At 49.7% G+C, this 18,347-nt stretch overlaps 1 protein-coding gene across 1 annotated transcript in view; it reads left to right on the top strand.

Moving 5' to 3' along the window:
• LOC138376182 (protein FAM53B) overlaps positions 1 to 18,347 on the top strand; it is a 145,976-nt gene that overhangs the window by 76,174 nt on the left and 51,455 nt on the right. Inside the window, exons 3-4 of the mRNA XM_069460230.1 lie at positions 2,651 to 2,705; positions 16,114 to 16,892. Of these exons, the coding sequence (XP_069316331.1) occupies positions 2,651 to 2,705; positions 16,114 to 16,892 (834 nt within the window). The remainder of the gene's footprint in view (positions 1 to 2,650; positions 2,706 to 16,113; positions 16,893 to 18,347) is intronic.

Below are 18,347 nucleotides of genomic sequence, written 5' to 3'. Positions count from 1 at the left end.
GATTAGCTGGGTATATGGTGTGTGCCTATAATCCCAGCTACTTGGAAGGCTGAGGTGGGAATATCCCTTGAGCCTTGGGAGGTTGAGGCTGCAGTGAGTTATGATGACACCACTGTGCCCCAAGAAGGGTAACAGAGTGAGACCCTGTGTCTCAAAAAAAAGAAAAAAAAAAAAGACTTTGGGTGGAGGGTGGAGAACGGGGGCCCAGGGCCCAGGCTGCAAGAGCAGTTCGGAGGTGCATTCAGGGGGGGCTGGTGGTAGCTGGGAACAGGGGCAGCGCTGGGGTCATGAGAGGTGTACTCCCCACCCTGGCAACGGCGGGCTGCTCTGGGCATCTGCAGCGAATGCTGACAAGTCCTCATGGAGTGAGTGAGTGAGCAGGGGAGCCCTGTGTGCTGGCCCAGTGGCTTCCCTCTCTAGGCTGACAGACCCCAGCATCTCTGGTAAGGTGGCTGGTGCCCACTCATGTGTCCATGGGAGGGTCCGGGTCAGGAGGGCACTGAGGTGCCTTTCGGTCCGGAACACCCTGGCTTAGTTGGTGACAGCCAGTGAGCACAGCTCTGCTAGCAAGGTGGGGGGTTGGCTCACTGCTCGGCTTCCTGCTTTTGTGTGGAAAACCCCAAGCCCTCCTTCATGGCACCTGTGTGCCAGTGACACCAGCAAGCTGCTCTGGTGTTCCCTCTCTCTCCTGCTTTCCTGGGCCTGTCCTGCTGTGGGTTTCCGTGGGCTCCCTCTCCTGGGTTGCCTTTGCCTACCTGACAAGCACGCGGTGGGGCTGTGGTTCCCCAGGGGGTGTTTTCCTTGGGCCTGGATGCTCCGTTAGCGCTGGAGCTGTCTCCTTTGGCAAGCGAGGCTCCTGGCCGGACTTTTCTCTCCAAACCTGGGAGCTTCACAGGCAGCACAGCTCCGGTGGGAGGGTTGTCAATGTGTTTGTCACCCACTCTCCATTGGGTGACTTTGGTGTGTGCTTACCACTGTGCCGTGTCAGCCAGGAGGAAAGCAGGTACAGCCATCTTTAATCTTTCCAGATATTTCCATGGATGGCCATGTCACTGTGGAGTCCATGGAGGTGACCTGGCCCGATAGCGTAAGGATTGTTTTAAACCAAGGAGGGGGAACTGGAGAAGGACTGCCCCACCCACATTTGCCCTCTGTAAGTTTCTTCTGGTCCTTCAACACCAGTTCAGGTGTTCGTCCCAGGAAGGCAGCCCTGACCTCCACCCTTGCCCCAGCACACATGCCCTAGGTACCCGCTCCAGCCCCAGCCTCTCTGTAGTGTAATGGTTTGTCTCCGTGACTGTGTCCTCTGTGAAGTGTGTACCTTCCTTTCTCTCTGTGTTCCCAGGCTGGTCAGGATAGACCCTCAGTGGGATGAATACGCTGCTGGCCATGTGCAGAGGTCCCTGGATTGGGCAGCCGGGGATGGGGTGAAGGAGCTAGTGCCAGGCACTTGCCATCCTCTTATCTGGGTGGGCCAGGTGTTCTTAGTCAGCCCCACCCTCCTTCTAGGCCTTAAAGAGAGAGGGCCTGGGCTCTTGCCCACCTCTCAGCCTCGAAGCCTTGTCTGTTCCTGTCATTTGGCAGGGGTGGGTGGTGGTGATGGGGGCTCCTCTCAGGAGCTAGAGCCCTTTATGACAGGCTGATTTCTTTGAGACCAAGAGCTTCTTTCACCATTGCATGATCAGCCCCTAGCCCAGCCTGCACATGAATAATTCCAGCACATGCTCACTGAATAGGGGAGGGAGGGAGGGAGGGAGCCTTTGCAAACTTGAGGCAGGACTTCTTGGGGCTCCAGCTGGGCAGTTTCTTCCTTACCAGCAAGTGCTTGACTTGGATTTCCCCGAGCACAAGGAACTCTCAGGCTTAGTTTGCTGTGTAGATGTTTAGCAAGTGCCCATTTTGGGGTTCTTCTAGTCCTCATTGGCCCATTTTCCACCCAATGGCCATGATGTTCATCTGAGGCCAGGCATGGGGTATGAGGGAAGATGTAGAATGTTTACAGTAGAAAGGGGAACTGTTGTGGAAATATGGTGCCAAGGAGTTCAACAGCCGTAGCTGTTATGTTGAGACCAAATAGAACCGTTGATTTTCTGTCTCAGTTCAGAGAATGCCTTGGTGGGGGGCCTCCTTGTAGCCGCAGAACAGTCTGCAGAGCAGAGACCACCCCTCCTGAGCTCTCCCTGATGCTTCTGTGTAGGTCAGGAAGAGCTGTTCTCTTGTATCTGGAAGGGAGGGGTCTGTGGGTGGGAGACAGGGCCCTCTGCTCCTCACTCGAGGTTCTTCCTGTCCCCAGGGAGGTCCCCAGCTCAGGAAAGCTTGTTCAACTGTTTACTATCACACCTCCCCCTCCCACCTCCATGTCCCTCATGTGGAAAAATCCCATGTCAGAAGTCAAGGGGCTTTTGTGCGTTTTTAAAGCCCATTAGCTTGATGGACTCCATAACTCACAGGAGACTTGGGACAAAGAGTCTGGGCCTAATTCTGTGCAGATGTTGTCTCGTTGTATACTTTTTTCTCCTTTCCCTAATCTGACATTGGCAAAGGGCAGTTACCCGTTTATTTGTGACTTTAGCAAAGGATCAGTGCAGAGTCATGTGCAAACGTGCTTCTTATGACTTGAAGAGTGAATAGCTTTTCTGGTTGTTTTCAGCACACGCCAAAGAAGATGAGTCAAGGACCTACACTATTCTCTTGTGGAATTATGGGTAAGTACCCGAGGCTGTCCTGGGAGCCGTCCCACTGGTCCTTCCAACCAGGGCCTGAGTCCTCCAGGTGAGACACCAAAAGCACTTTCTGGACACAAGTTTACAAAGAGCAGGCCGAGGACTCTTGCTGTGTGTCTTAACTATGTCAGTCCCCAGCAGTGCTGGAGTGGTCCCGGGGACTGCTGGCCTGTATCGGGGACAGGCACTGGTATGCGGTTTATGACTCTCACGTTGAGAGTTTCTGACTGTTAAAGTAATTCATGTTGATTTTTTTTTTCATTCAGAAAATGTACCATAGTATAAAGTATAAAATGAAAGTCTCTCCTAGCTCCAATACCTGGTGATGGTTACTGTTGATATTTTTGTGTATGTTTATGTTCTCAGCATTTTTTTTTCCTCACCCACTCTATGATAAATGTATAATTATATAAAACTATATTTGTTTGCTTTTTTTCACTTGGTGGTAGTTACCATCATGTTCCCACAGCATTAAAATTGTTGATTTCATGCATTTTAATGGTCTTTAGTACTGCACTGTGTGGCTGTATCAGAAGGTCTTTAACATTATAACTGTTTCTTGGTTGTTGGGTAAAGGGTCTGCTTTATTTGCTGTTGTAATTAGCAGAAACTAAGTGTCTAAGTCTTTGTCTACCTTTTAGATTATTTCTCAGGATAGTTCCCACAGTGGACTAGAAAGGTTGGAGGGTAGGTCTTAAGGTTATTGAGTCACATTGCTGACGTGCTTTCTGAGAAGAATGCCTTGGTCTTCTGTTTCTGTCAAGGGTGAATTGCTGTTTTTTATAGGGGACAAAAATAACTGTATTGATTATATTGGTTTCTTGATACTCCAGATGTTCGGGCACAGTTTCGCCTTGTGCTGTCTCCCTGGGACTCTTCTTGTCTCCCTTTGGGGATGTCTTGCCAGATGTAATGTCTGTGTTGAGTCAGAAACCAGACTTCGATGATGGATAACCACTGTGGGCTTTCCAATTCAAAGTTTGTCTTTTTAGGACCGTGTAAAGTCTTTCTTGCCTTTCTTCTCAGCCCTTTCCCTCTGTGTGCAGTGTTTTCTTTGATTCTTCAGGTGCGGTTCCTATAGGCGTGGTGGCGAGGACAGGGGGCACTGGATATGGTGTGCTGAGTGCTGTGCTCTGTGTGTGTAGGACCCAGTTGGCTCTGCCAGTGGCTTCAGTGGGGAGGAGGCTCATTCACACACAGGGGAACTATGGCCTAGTGAAGTGACTGTCCCCAAGGTCCTTTGTAGGCAGATTCGACCTAGGTAGGGAAAAAGGAAGATCTGTTCTCAGGCACATGCCACAGCTCTGGGAGAGCTAGATGGTCCTCTTGGCGCTGCCACCCAGAGATAGTGGAAACAGGGAGATCCCCTGGCCTTGGTTTACCCGTGTGACACACTTCTGAGGCCTGTCCCCACATGATTGAATACCTGCTTTGTGGTTTATGGCTTCCAACAAACGATTAGCACTCTAGTCACATGGCCCAGAAGCCTGCCTCATCACCTGCTTCCTGAGATGGTCTCATGATTGAGCTGCCTTCTTCCATTATGCCCAGGAAAGGGAGAGAGGCTCCTGGGCACACCCAGCCCTCCTGTCCTGCCTGGATCTTAGCTGTAACTGGGCCAGAACAGAAAACCGGGTTGTGGAGATGCTGGTCTTTGTTTCAAGACCATTCGTGCATTAGGCTTCCTTGGCCTTTGCACTGTGTAAGTTATAACAAGGTGGGACTCTCATGGGTTTGTGATGGGCATGGTTGGGGCTCATATAGTCACTCTGAACTTGTTACCTTTTCTGAGTCTCAGTTTCCTCATCTGCAAAATGGCAATTATGGTAGTACCTACCTTGTAGGCTTATTGTGAGGGCTGTGTGAAATAATGTTTGTAAAGAGATCAGCACAGAGTGAGTGCTCCATAAGTAACAGATAAAAAGAGGACTGAGACCAAAATTGAGAATTCTCCCTAGGAAGAAGCCTTCACACCCAAACAAAGGAACTACCTTGGATTTCTTTGGCGGGGGTGGGAGGGGCGACGTAGGTTAGAAAGTCACCCTTGTAGGGGGAGATCCTCCGGCCCAGGGACCGAGGCATAGGCCCTGGGGAGAGGGAGGTGTGTGGGGAGAAGCTCAGTTTGCCCAGGGGAGTCTGAGCCTGCAGAGCCCAGCAATCTGATTTCCACTGGGGGAGGCCCATGGTTTCCAGGAGGGATGTGCTATGTCTCCAGGCTCTTGTTTACAGAGTGGCTGTGCAGGAAGTGCTGGCCGGATCCAGTGCCTGCATCTCAGGCAGGCTCTTCCCTTCCATGGGTCTCTGTCTTCTTCCTGGTCCATAGGCCAGTGCTAGGGCACTGCCAGGCAGCAGAGGGAGAAGCTGGGTGCATCTGTGTGCTTGGGGGTTCCATGGAGTCCATTCGTCCTCTGCTGCTCTCAGCCCCACAGGCCTCATCTTCTGTTGCTCAGCCCCCTCCCTGATTTAGGAAAGCCCTGACCCGCGTGAGGATGCACTACCAAGGTGCTTCATTTTATCACATTTCATTTGCATTTTCAGTGGCTTGTTCTAGTAGATATTAATTGAGCACCTACTGTGTGTCAGGCACTTGGTGTAGGGATAGAGTGAATCAGACCGTTCTCCTACCTTCAGGGAAATTTCTGTCTGGTGGTAGAGAAAGATCTACCAACAGTGACTTCTCTGTGGGTTAGGCCAACTTTGACGAAATGGCAGAGGCACTTAGAGCCATGGCAAATCTCCCCATCTTCCTGAGCATTGTGGGTGTTTGTGGGGTTTTAGAGCTGGCAGCACACCAGAGGTGCCACTTCCATCCTTCCTGCCTCTATCCCTTTCCTGCACTTGCTGTGGCAGAAGTGTCAGCTTTTGGAGGCCTTACCAAGGCCAGCAAGCTAGTGAAAGCTCAGGTTACCTCTCCAGGTTTTGTGAGGTTTTGTGGCCTTGCCCTGCGTCATGAACTGGGAGTGCACCCCAGGTGGTGAGATTTCATCTTAGGTGTGCCTGCTTTTCAACACTGTGAGGAGCCAGCCGGACTTTTAAGGAGGGATCTGGACCCTTCCAGGGCTGGACAATGCAGAGCAAAGATAAGATGCCAAATTATCATAATCACCGACCCTCAGCCTGTCTCCAGGAGATAAGGGACTCGTGTTCTGGCACTGATCGGTGGCATTCTCTCAAGAGAGCTGGAGACAGTTGGCCCTGTGACTCGGGGTTTTTCCCTCCCAAGCCCCCACGCAAGGGACCTAGGTGGAAGCCAGCATGAGTTGGAGCTTCATAAATGTTCTGAAGAAAATCCAGGCAGGTATAGTAGTGGAGGAGCACAGTGGCCTGGTTGCTGCTGCCTAAAACGCCACCCTTTCAAGTGGTTTGGCCTCCCTTGCACACACTTGGAGGTGTAGCTAATAGAATCAAGGGCTCACCACAATTTTGGGAGGGGGGGGACATGGAGTCTTGCTCTGTTGCCCAGGTTAGAGTGCCATGGAGTCAGCCTAGCTCACAGCAACCTCAAACTCCTGGGCTACAGTGGGGCTACAGTGATCCTCCTGCCTCAGCCTCCCGAGTAGCTGGGACTACAGGTGCCTGCCACCATGCTTGGCTAATTTTTCTATTTTTAGTAGAGATGGGGGTCTCGCTCTTGTTCAGGCTGGTCTCAAACTCCTGAGTTCAAGCAATCCTCCTGCTTCGGCCTCCTAGTGTGCTAGTATTATAGGCGTGGGCCACCGCGCCTGGCCTGTTTTTTTTGTTGTTGTTGTTTGTTTATTTTTTTAAAGTACTTCACTCTCTGTGATTGCGAGCTGGATATCAGGCCCCCGCCCCCGCCTTGTTCCTCATACCAGTTTGGGAACTTGACACAAATGATTTTGTGCTTTTCAAAGTAGGGGAGAGAAAAAAACCAGCGTGAGGTGCTGATGGGGGAGGAGCAGGGCAGAGTGGCGCCGAGCCTCTGCCCAGCCTGCTCTGTGCCAGCCCCAGGGCCCCCTATTGGGGGACCAGCTCAGCCCGGTCACCAGAGGGCCATGTTTCCCTCTTGGTTTCCTTTCTCACCTCCCAGAACATCACCAGCCCACCTTCTGTGCTGAAATGGAATTTCCTCTGTAAACAGCTTCTCTGGGGAAGGGCCATCTGCATGACTGGTTCTTGTGCTCTTGACAAAGGCAACGTTGGTCAGGTGGCAGCTCCGTGGGTGTGCCATGGCCAGGCAGGTGAGCCAGCCCTTGCTTCTGGCTCTGATTCCTGGTGGGTGCAGAAAGGGGCCTCGGCTGTGGCTGAGAGAACCAGCCTGTGTTGGGGAGGCAGGGGCTGCACGTGTGGCCTCAGTACAGGCTCCCTCTGGATCTTGCGCCATTTGCAGGGTCACACGTGTACTAGTTTAATCTTTTTTGATGAAACAGGGCAAGTGGGGTGATAGCAGTCTCCATTCACCACCCTTGGCTAATTGTAGCCATTCAATGCTGTCTATTGCAGGGACAATGGACACCACACATTCCATTTTCCTCACCGCTCAGGCAAGGAGAAGACCTGGAAATCGCATAATATGTGAGAAAGCGAAGGCAATACCAATTATTTCAAAAAGGCCACTAGGAAAAGTCTTGTAAATACAAGTCAGTGGACAGAGAACAAAACAATTCATATGCTAAAAAAAACTGGATGGAAACCCATAATTACTTTAGGAGTTATGGTAATAAATTATTTATTAATGTAAATTATTTCACAGGCAAAGAACATAGAGGAAACTTGAGCAGAAGGATCATACATTATGTATAGAAAGGAATTGTAAAAATATTACAGCAGCCCTGCTTGTTCTGCTGCAGTCCAGGTTTGTCAGCGTTTTAATTACAAGCCCTCACTTTCCGTGTTTAATTACTTGGCTGTTAAAGTCTACTCTGTACATAAAAGGGTTGTTCCCGGGAGCACTCTCTGTGTTAATTTCTACAGGGTAAACCAGTTGGCTGTGTTGAGCTGGGTAGGACTAAGAGATTTCGCTTTGCGATTTGGTAGATTTTGGTCTTTTAACTCAGCCACAGTTTGTTGTTGAAAGTGGAAAGTGATTACACCTGTAGGAAAAGGCTGGCATTCAGAGGTTGAATGTTTTCCATTTCTTAGAACAAATGAATGGAACAAAATGAAGAACAGCAATAACAAAATCAGAGCTATTCAGGCCCAATTTTTGGTCTCTATCACTTTTACTGTCTTTCAGGGATATCATTTTGAATATCGTGATTGGGCCAGGGCCTCCTATAAAGAGACTGCTTATTAACCAGTGTAGTCTAGGATGAGATTTCTTTTTCTTAAAAAAATTTCATCTACATACAAGTATGCATATGTATGATGTTCAGAGATCTACTTCATTATTTTTAATTTATTGTGGTCAAATATACGATTTTTTTATTTTTAATTTTTTTGTCTTTCTATTTTTCTAATTTTGTATAAATCTCTAAAATAGTGTAAGACTTGTCCATACAGGATGCTTTAAATTCTTCCTTGTACCATTTATCGGTTTCAGACAGTGTTTCTGGAATAAAGTACAGAATGGAAGTAGATGCAGAATGTAGTTGGCCCATGATAGCTGTTCACAGTGGCAAGTGGAAACAGAGCCTCCCAGGTGGGCCAACTTGGGGTGGGGCGGGGAGCCACAGTAGTGCCAGAGGACAGGGAATGGCCACTGCCAGACTGTCTTTGGGGGCCATGCTTTCCACACAGAAAGACAGTCAAGTTGGGAGGCAGCCGGGCCCAACTGCAAGAGCAAGGCCTTGGGATTGCAGACTAGGTTTAAGTCTAGGCTTTGCCGTTTGCCAGCTGTGTGTCCATAGGTAGATGCAACATTGTTCTGAAGCTTGGTTTCCCCAGCAGTAAGATGGGGATCGCTGTGACAACCCATGAGATGAATAATGTGCTTGGGATACACACTCATGCTCTTTCCCCGCTTTAGCCAGGAACCCATTGGGGTGTTAGCTAATTAACAGTAAGTACGCATTTATTGACAGTTTCCTGAAGAGCTCTACCAGCTGCCAGATCCCCGTGCGTGTGATGGCACCCAGCTTTGCTGTGCGCCTCAGTTGAGAGATGCATCACAGGCAGCTGCCTGTTTCACATGCACTGTGTGCACCACAAACAGGATGAAAAAAAAATCAAAGAAACTGGCATTGCTGTCCCTTCAGAGTTCTTGTTGCCATTGCAAATACCAGCTTTTCCCTGCACATTTGTGAATGCCCCTGGGGCCTGGCAGGTGGAGGAGGAGGTCCCAGTCGGGGCTGAAAAGGCTGTTGCAGGGCCCCAGTCCACCCTGCCTGGCACAGATGCTTAGTCTTGTGTGGTTTTTGTACCTGGGGGATCCCACTGGGCCTCTTTTTTGCAAGAGCAAAGACTTCCCAGAAGCAGTGACAGCTGCCATGGGTCACTCCCACCCTGCTGGAGAGGGCAGGGACCTGGCAACTGCTCTGAACCCTGATCTTTGTCCTCACCAGCTTCTCTGTCTTCTCCCAGAGCCCCACAGGCCAGCCTTCTTGCTTCCCTGCAGGGAGCCTGGTGGAGTGTTATCTCCAGCCATCCAAATCCCTCTCCCTCGTTTTGTGTGAGGAGATTGGTGTCCTGTGTCGCTGTCTCTGAACCCAAAGCACAGCTGCCATCTTACAGTCCATTCCAGGTGAGGGGGCAGAGCCAGAGGCTGAGGCCAGGGCCGGCGAAGCCTGAGAGCTTTTCTTCCTGCCATAGCTCTGAATTGAGTCTCCATTCTGGCAACCCAGGCAAAGAGGCACTCCAGGGGGCCAGGGTCTCTAAAGTCCATTTAAAAATAGATGACACCATTGAGGGAAGCTCAGGCCATTGCCCTGTTTGTTCCCTCCCCCACTATGTTCTTTTTATAAGATCAGTTTAACAAAGCTGCCTTCAGAAAGACCTCAATTCTCTAGAGTTCCCCACTGAAAGAGTTGGCGAGATTTCCCCCAAATCAAGTCCTTGTAGCCCTGAGGGAAAATTAGCACAATTGAACCCACAGGGCAAGGGAGAGATACCCAGGGTCTGCATAAGTAGATAGGTGTGAAATCCAGAATGAGTCAGCCAGTCATGGTCTGGCAGCAGGCTTGCTACTTGGGTCTGGGAGGCTGCAAGAATCTTGTATCTTGGGTCTCTACTTAAGGTGCTTAACCTTTTCTAGAAACCACATTCTGCCTGCTGTGCTTATGTCACTGCAAGGCAGCATCTAATACATAGCACAGAGATCTCCAGGGGTGTAAAACTCCTCTGTCTTTTGAACATAGGAAGGCTTTTAGTCTCCAAGAATTTGGGGCCCTGGGAATTTCCCTTCAAGTTTAAGGGCAGAAATGGAAATAAAACATTTGGGGTCAAACACCATTCATGTTCTCCCACGTGTTTTTTTTCTTTGAGCTCTAGGGTCTATGCACCCAGCAACCTTCTGCCTCCTTAGTCAAGGAGTGGCAGGACCAGAGTCTTGTGAGCGTGAATTTGGGGATTTGGGTCCTTGTCTCTGCGTGTGTGGGCATCTGATTCTCCTGTGTCTTGCAGGGTAGTTAAAAGTCAGAAACTTCAAGCTCGGTCATTGAGCCTCAGCTTTGGAAAAGACCTTGGTCACCTAGTCTGTCCAAGATTGTCTGTGAGAGAACTGAGTCCAAGGGCGTTTGTGGGGTTCACCCTCCCATCTGCAAGCAAGGCTCAGTGTGTGTTTGTGCTGTGCACACGTGCACAGTAGTCCTATGTGTAATTTCACACTTGTGGAGATAGGCTCAGTGGGGATGTGGAGAAACTTTAGATGCTCCTAAAGGTTAATGTAACAGGAACGGCAGAGAACTTAATTGGCTGGTGACTGTGCCCTCAGGCTGTGTGCCATCGTGCTGTGCTCAGGTCTGCCAGAGTCTTGGTGTTGGGCTTTGGGTGGGGAGTGGGGGCAGCCCCTCTGCATAGCAGGACACAACTGATGGGCCACAGAGAGTACGTTCCCAGGGAGAAGGTGGGAGGCTTCAAACGGTTCATTGGAGTAGTTAGCTTCGCAGGCCTTTGCCAGTGGCTCTCCATCCAGAGCATGTTGTGCAACTTGAGAAGGAAGCCCTGAGGGGTCCCCACCCTGTCTTGTGAAACTTGGGCCTTGAAGTACTTGAACGTTGAAATGATCCTTCTCCATAGTTCCACTTCCTATAATCGGCACAAATCAAAACATAAACACCAACTTTCAGTGATGTTATGAATCCAGATTTGTAGTGACCAGAATTTTCAACCTCCAGAAGCTTCCTGGGTATGGCTGGATGGTCTGACGGGGCTGCCATTCTGACAGTTGTTTGCAAACTCAGGCCCTTGTGTAGCCTGTAGTCCAGAGCAGTGATTCTCAACATTTTTGTATTAAAATAGCTTGGGGAGCTTATTAAAATGCAGGTGCCTACCCTGAGAGATTCTGATTTACCAAGTCAGGGATGGGGCCCCGAAATCTGCATTTTAGCAACCTCCACCCCCAGCCCCCACCCCCGCTACCTCCCAAAGGATGCTCCTGCAGGTGGTCCAGAATCCACACTTTGAGAAATCCCAGTGCAGGGAATACAGGTTCCCATTCTAGCTGATTCCGCAGAGATTGGTACCCAGTTGTAGAAAAGCTGAGCCTCAACTAGAAGAGCATTTTCCAATACTGTTCATTACCCCGATGATGGCTGCCAGTTTTGAGAGCCTGCTCTAGGCGCTATATTAGACAACTGTTTAAATGCTCATGATCTCTCTGAGAGATTGTGTATCTTACAGGACTAAGGTTTGAACCCAGCTCCTTGCCCTTTCCACCACAGCAAGTGAACATTGCTCAGTGGACTCCCCACATCCTTGGCCCTTGTGACTTTTGAAGGAGTTATGGTTGTTTGTGTAGAAGTGATATTGAATGGAAGGGTGGGAGTACCCTCTTCTCAGAGGACGACCGAGGCCCTTTGTACAGTGTGATGTCGGGGCCTAGCGCTTGGGGCAGTTTGCCATTAAAAATTAGCTTCTATTCCTGTTTCTTTTGTCTGGTGACCTGACCCAACAAATTGCTTTCTGTTCCCTGAGCGAAGGGGGAAACACAGGGCTAAACATAGCTTCGATTGTTTTTACTTTTCTTATATTGTACTTCTCAAAGCGATAAAGATAGAAACAATTAAAATACTATCTGCCTGCAGACAGAACAAGTGGCCACCTGGCTGGCATTGATACTCAATAGCAGCGCTTTGCGTCTCAGAGTATTTCAGATGTTACCCGCCAACCAGTGTCCTGGCTGCTTCACATGTGGCCACACTGCCCAGGTGAGGCAGAGAGTTCTAGGCCCAGCCCAGGTGGGACCTGCCTGTCCAAGGAAGGCTTACCTTTGCCAAGGACAAAGGACAGGCAAGACCAAGTGAACACCCACAACCTCCTCTGCAGCTTTTACATGCATTTTTGCAGTCCACTCCTTCCCCCACCCACCGCCAGCTGAGGTCTGCCATGTGCCACAGTCCATGCTAGGCACTGGCGAGTCAAACTGGGCGGGGCTGTGCTTGAGTTTGTGGCCCCATAGAAGTAGACATGTAAGCAGATAATTCAGGTTCAGGTAACATACGTGCCATACGATTGAAAATCTAGGCAAAGAGCTGTGGGCGCCAAGGGGCCATACAGAGAAAGTGTACCCTCCAGGGAGGTTTGAGTTGGCTCCTAAATGAGGAGACTCTCTTGGTGAACAGAGGATAAAGGCAGGAGGAGAACATTATAGGCCTTTGCAAAGGTGTGAAGATGTGAAAGAGCTGATGTTTGGGGGAAAGCTGTAACTTCTCTTCACAGTTGAGAACCGATTCTTTGAATCCTCCCTGCAGCAAAGAAATCTTATATATTAAGGTCATAGAGGCTTATTCAGCACAGTAGAGTAGGTCCTATAGGCAAGTCAGGATGCATTAAAGTTGACCATCCAACCCGGTCCCACTGGGGATATGATAGTTAACCTCAAGGCCAAGCAAATTGGACTCCCACCCTTCTGCATGTGGATTTTACCTGTGCTCATTCCTGCAGTCTCCTTATTAATCTTTAGAAAAGACTAAGAAGAATGACTCTTCAGGGATATCTACACCAACCAGGAGGGGTGTACTTTATGGGCGGTTTCAGGGATTTTCACGGATGATTTTGACTCTACCTGATTCCTGTCTGACTGCCAGTGTCATAGGACATTTGGTACCTGGAGTGTAGGGTCTCTTGGGGACACGAGCAGTAGGCAGGGGCCTAGATGCCAGGCTGAAACACTCTGTGCTTTCCAGGCGGCAGTGGGCAGCAACTGAAGGGACTGGCCACGATAGGCGGGGGCTTCAGAAAGTTCTCTAGAGGCAGTGAGAAGGTGGAGTAGGGAGGCCCTGAAGGGTCCAGTCAAGAAGCGCCAAGATCATGGATGGCCGCAGGCAAGGAGGGGCACTGCCACATCAGAGACACGGTATACTCATGTTGAACTTGCTGTCAGTGCCCCAGTCTTTTCATGATTTCCCTAGAGATGGGGAAAATTCCAGGCCACTGGAAGAAAAATGGAACAGAAAGGGGTGTCCTCTGAGGATGGGATCAACTCCTTTTAATATTCCGGGTTTCCTGAGGCCTGGCCAAGACACGCTCTGTGTATGCTTCAGGCTCCTTTAGTACCAGCCATTGTGGTGCCATCTTGGGGCTCTTGGTGCTCTGTGGCTGGGCCCACTGGGCCCTTCCTCAGTCTGTCATATTCCTGGCCCACCTGGTGCCTCAGTGCCTTGTCCCAAAAGAGAGGTTGGTGGCCGGTGTTACTCTACGCAACTTCCTAAAAACCCAAAGGAGCCAACCCAGAGGAGGGCAGGGCTGTAGGCCCTCACCGTGACCCCGGCTCACGTCCTGAGTTAAGCAAGAGCATGGCACTGGTGGGCTTGGTGGTCTCCTCCCCTACATATTTGGCAATATGTTTTTCTTATAGAAAATTTGGAGACTATAGAAAAACAAAAGAGAAAATGTAAATCAATCAGCTGCCTGCCAATCAACTAAACATTTTGGTTGTGTCCCCTTTACATCTTCACATACAACATACATATTTTACTAAATAGGAATCACACTGTCTATACAGTTTTATATCCTGTTTCTTTGTGCTTAGCATTACATTATTAGCATTTCTCCACATCATTAAATATCCTTTGAAACTCTGGTTTTTCATGCTCCATGTTATTACTTGATTATTTATTTAACCAGCCTCCAACTGCAAAACATTTTAGTTATGTTTACCATTTTGTTGTTACTTGTATCATTTTAATGAACATCATCATACTTAAATCCATTTCTTTTTTTTAAGGATAACTTTCCCTTTTTTTCTAAATCAGATAACAGATGGTCACGACTCAGTCAATGTTAGTTTATATTTCTTTTAATTTTACTTTATTATTTTAGTTCACTGAACTTTCAACTGCTGACTAATGTCAAATTTAAACTGTTTTAAAAGAATGGTGAATACTCAAAGGGAATGATTTCTATGGGTAGTGAAGACATTTGAACGTAAATACAATGTGCAAAAAGATACTTTCGGGTGATTTTGGGAAATAATTGATGCAGTCCATTTGAAGGAACAGGAGTTGAGACTTTCCCTGATGAGGGCCTGGGAGGGTTCAGGGATGAGGTGAACTGGGTGTTTGCCAGCAGCACTGCTTTGTTCCAAGTGGCCTGCGGCCCTCCGTGAATCCAGCCTCTGGGCTGTTTCTCCCCGCGTCCCGTACCGGGGTCCCAGCCCCACAGACTCTGTGTCTCAGGCCCTCGGCAGGCTGCCCTAGAGGAAGAAGCATCACATTTAGCGGGTTTGACTTTTCCTCTGGCTAAGGACCTCCTTTGGGCTGCATTGGTCATCCACCTTGAACTAGTGCAGTTTATGTCTCTCAGTGCCCTTTGAGAAGTGACTACTGATAGAGGAGACAGGTTTGTAGTCCTTACTACCTGGAGCACTCGTGTGAGTTGAATCACAATTCTCTGACCCTGTAGCCCATCTTGCCTGACCCATAAACTCCTTGAGGGCAGGGCCAGTATCAGGTTCACCTGTGGTTCCCCTCAGCACTGTAGTGTAGTGAAGAGAGCGTGGGCTTTCAGGTCAGACCAGCCTGGGTTTGCAGCCTGTCGTGTGTTAGCTGTGTGGACCCGGGCTAGTTGCTCAACCTCCCCTAAGCCTTGTTCTCCCCGTCTGGGCCATGCTGGTACCTGCATGTAGGTGCTGTGTGCATTACACGGCCCAGGGTGAATGCTCAGTAAACGATCCAGATTGATGTGTATTTAAATACCTACTGAATATTATTTCAGGTTTCACTTCTATCCTTCTGCCGACTGACTCAAGCCATTCACATTTGCATGATTTATAAATACATGTCAGTCAGAAAAAATAGAAAGTACTAATTTTTTGATCCCTGACAACATACCATATTTTGCAACTTTGCCTTTTGTATTATAAACTTGAATATAAGGACTATGTCAAATTTATCTTTGCATCTCCTAAAATTCCCAGCACAATGCCTGATTCCATAGTAGGAAACAACAAATAGTTCTTGAAAATTTCACTAAAATAAAGGTTCAAGTGCAAATTCAGCATTTCATAGAAGGGTTAGCTTATTTATTCATATGTTCAAATAGAGACCTAAATATGTAAGTTTAAATTGTACCCTTAAGTCTGTGGAGCCCAAGACTTGCTCTTACAGATTTTAATTGCTTGAAGTGTCCTCTGTTTCAGTGAGAAATCAAGTGAACACAGAGAAAGTGCTGTGATCGGCAGCTGCTGGGGACGTACATGTTGTTGATATTGGTATTATTGAGCATTTTGGTGGAGGGGGCACAAGTCAGTGAAAGATCCAGTTTTTGTCATCAGTAAGTGCTTTAAAGATGGAATTCAGATGAACTAACCTGGAAGCACCTCAGCCGCTTTTTGGCCGTGACCACCTGAAGAACTGAAAGTCTCATGTTTGGTTGTGATCTTCTGCTGGGACATCGAGTCCGAGTCCTAAAAGCAGCAGAGAACTGAGTAGAGACTGAACAGATATGTTGCCCTGACTCTGCTGCCGGCCAGCACAGGGTGCAGGGCAAGTTGGTTTTCCATCTGTAGGTTGAGAAAGCATTTTGGGTAAAAAAATATTGCTTTGAATTTTTTCCTGGAAGGCAATATGGTGTGATGGAAAGAAAACTGTATCAGGAGTCCCAGGGGTGTATCTGGATTCTAGGCCTTTCTCTGCTTCTAGCCCAAAGCCTTGGGAATCACTTCCTCTCTCTGGGTCTCAGTGTCTCGTCTGTAAAATGAGGTTGGACCGGATAGTTTTGAAGGGCCTCCTGGCTCTAACGTCCTCTGTTTGAAACGGGCTGTTGATGTGGCGATAAAGGGCTGGAGTGAAGGCATCTCAAATCCTGTTTTCTCTCTGTGTTATTTACGAACCAGAAAATGACAGATGGCGAGACCTGGACAGGAAGTGCCCTCTTCAGATTGACCAGCCCAGCGCCAGCATCTGGGAATGCCTGCCTGAAAAGTGTCAGGACGGCTCGCTGTGGCACCGGGATGCGGTGACTGCCTGCGCCGTGACCAGCCTGATCAAAGACCTCAGCATCAGCGACCACAACGGGAACCCCTCAGCACCCCCCAGCAAGCGCCAGTGCCGCTCACTGTCCTTCTCCGATGAGATGTCCAGCTGCCGGACATCGTGGAGGCCCCTGGGCTCCAAAGTCTGGACTCCTGTGGAGAAGAGGCGCTGCTACAGTGGGGGCAGCGTCCAGCGCTACTCCAACGGCGTGGGCACCATGCAGAGGAGCTCCAGCTTCAGCCTCCCCTCCCGGGCCAGCGTGCTCTCCTCGCCCTGTGACCAGGCAGCCTTCCACCACCGATTCGGAGGGCAGCCCTGCCCAGGGGTGCCAGGCTCAGCCCCCTGTGGGCAGGTGGGCGACGCTTGGAGCCCCGACCCACACCCTGTTGGAGGGGGCCGGCTGGACCTGCAGCGGTCCCTCTCCTGCTCGCACGACCAGTTTTCCTTCACAGAATACTGCCCACCCTCAGCCAGCAGCACACCTGCCTCAACGCCAGAGCTGGCGAGACGCTCCAGCGGGCTTGCCCGAAGCCGCTCCCAGCCATGTGTCCTTAACGACAAGAAGGTTGGCGTTAAACGGCGGCGCCCTGAAGAAGTGCAGGAGCAGAGGCCTTCCCTAGACCTTGCCAAGATGGCACAGGTAAGAGCCCCAGCAGCCTGCAGGGTGCTGCAGAATCCTTTTGGTGCTCACTGGAGCCCCTGCTGGTCCTGGCCCATCCTGGCCGAGAACATGATACTGGTTTCAGAATGCCCAGGAGTGGGTTAATTTCCTTGTTTTTTAAAAATCCTATTCAAAGAAAGATTATTTCAAGTTTGTTTTTTAAAAAAAATATCTGTTTCTCTCCATTTAAAATCAGACCTGCTCTTCCCTGTGATGTGCAGTGCTAGTGGTACGAGAGCAGAAGGACGGTGAGAGGCAGGGCACTGGTGGGCAGACCGACGGGGCCCAGCACTGGCCGTCCCCTTCTGGCCTTGGCTGGAGCCCTCCCTCGCAGGAAGCCCTCCCTGCAGCCACGTAACAAACACACACGCTGGGATTCGGTGTCCCTTGGATTGTGCTGATCCTGAGATCAGGACTGTGTGTAATGGTTTTAGAGAGCAAGAGGTGGTGGGGGTGGTGCTCCTTGTTTTGATTAAACTACTGAAATGTTAGACGATGAAGAAATAGTGATCAATATCCTCTGTGCCTCCTTTGTAATCATCGTGGCTTTTTGCTGTAGGAGAAGCCTCTGGCCACACACCCCTGTCACTTGGACTTTATCCTCTTTGTCTTAGAGCCCTGCCTTATGCCAACACGGATCTTGGGTATTGATTTGAATGAGATGAACTTAAGAGTTGATAGGTCGTCATCAGGACAATCTCTGAGCCTGAGGGGTGGCTGCATTTTGTTCTTACTGGGGATAAGAACATGATAGGCCTGGAAAGTAGGGTGAGCCCTTGTGACCTTTGACTGGGGCCGGGTGGTTGTGACAGGACGCAGCACTGTTGGTTCTGTGTCCACCCAGAGGGCTTCAGTTGCTTACTGCCATGGTGGGAACCATCATCTTTTCTGGTCTTGTGTGTATAAACGTTGATCCTTGCTGGGCTTGGGAGGATGAAGGTCTGTCTGTTGGTGAGGACAGTCTCACAGGGGCTGCTCTTGCTGCTGCAGCACCACGGCCAGATCCAGGGCGGGCAGCCTGCACGCGTCCACTCCATTTTGAGCGGGCACAGCTGTCTTCCTTTGATGCCTGACGTTTTCTCAGTTGGGCTGCCTTTCATTTTAGAAAAAAAATGCAGTTTCTATTTATAGGGTTTTTCTTCTCTCCCCTTTAGTTCCCGCTTCCAGCCTAGAGGCCCCCCCCCCTTACAAAAGAAGAGGTGCAGGTATCTCAAGTCTAGAGCACACCTGGCCCCAGAGTCCAGACTTTCGGGCCAGCTTGGTCCCAGAGCGCTGGCCCTGGCTAGGGCAGTGGGAGAGCAAGATGATGGTGTGCTCACGCCTCCCTGTGCCCGTGGGTCCACTTGAGGGAGCCTGCAGGAGTGTGGGGAGAGCTCCTGCTCCTCCTGGTCCAATTTCCGTGTCTTCCGTCGTGGCTCCCAGTGTGTCCCTTCC

The sequence above is a fragment of the Eulemur rufifrons genome, chromosome 28 (assembly GCF_041146395.1).
Source record: "Eulemur rufifrons isolate Redbay chromosome 28, OSU_ERuf_1, whole genome shotgun sequence".
In the NCBI taxonomy this organism is placed as follows: Eukaryota; Metazoa; Chordata; class Mammalia; order Primates; family Lemuridae; genus Eulemur; species Eulemur rufifrons.
Note: the sequence above shows the minus strand (reverse complement) of the source record. Positions and strands in the feature narration are given on the sequence as shown.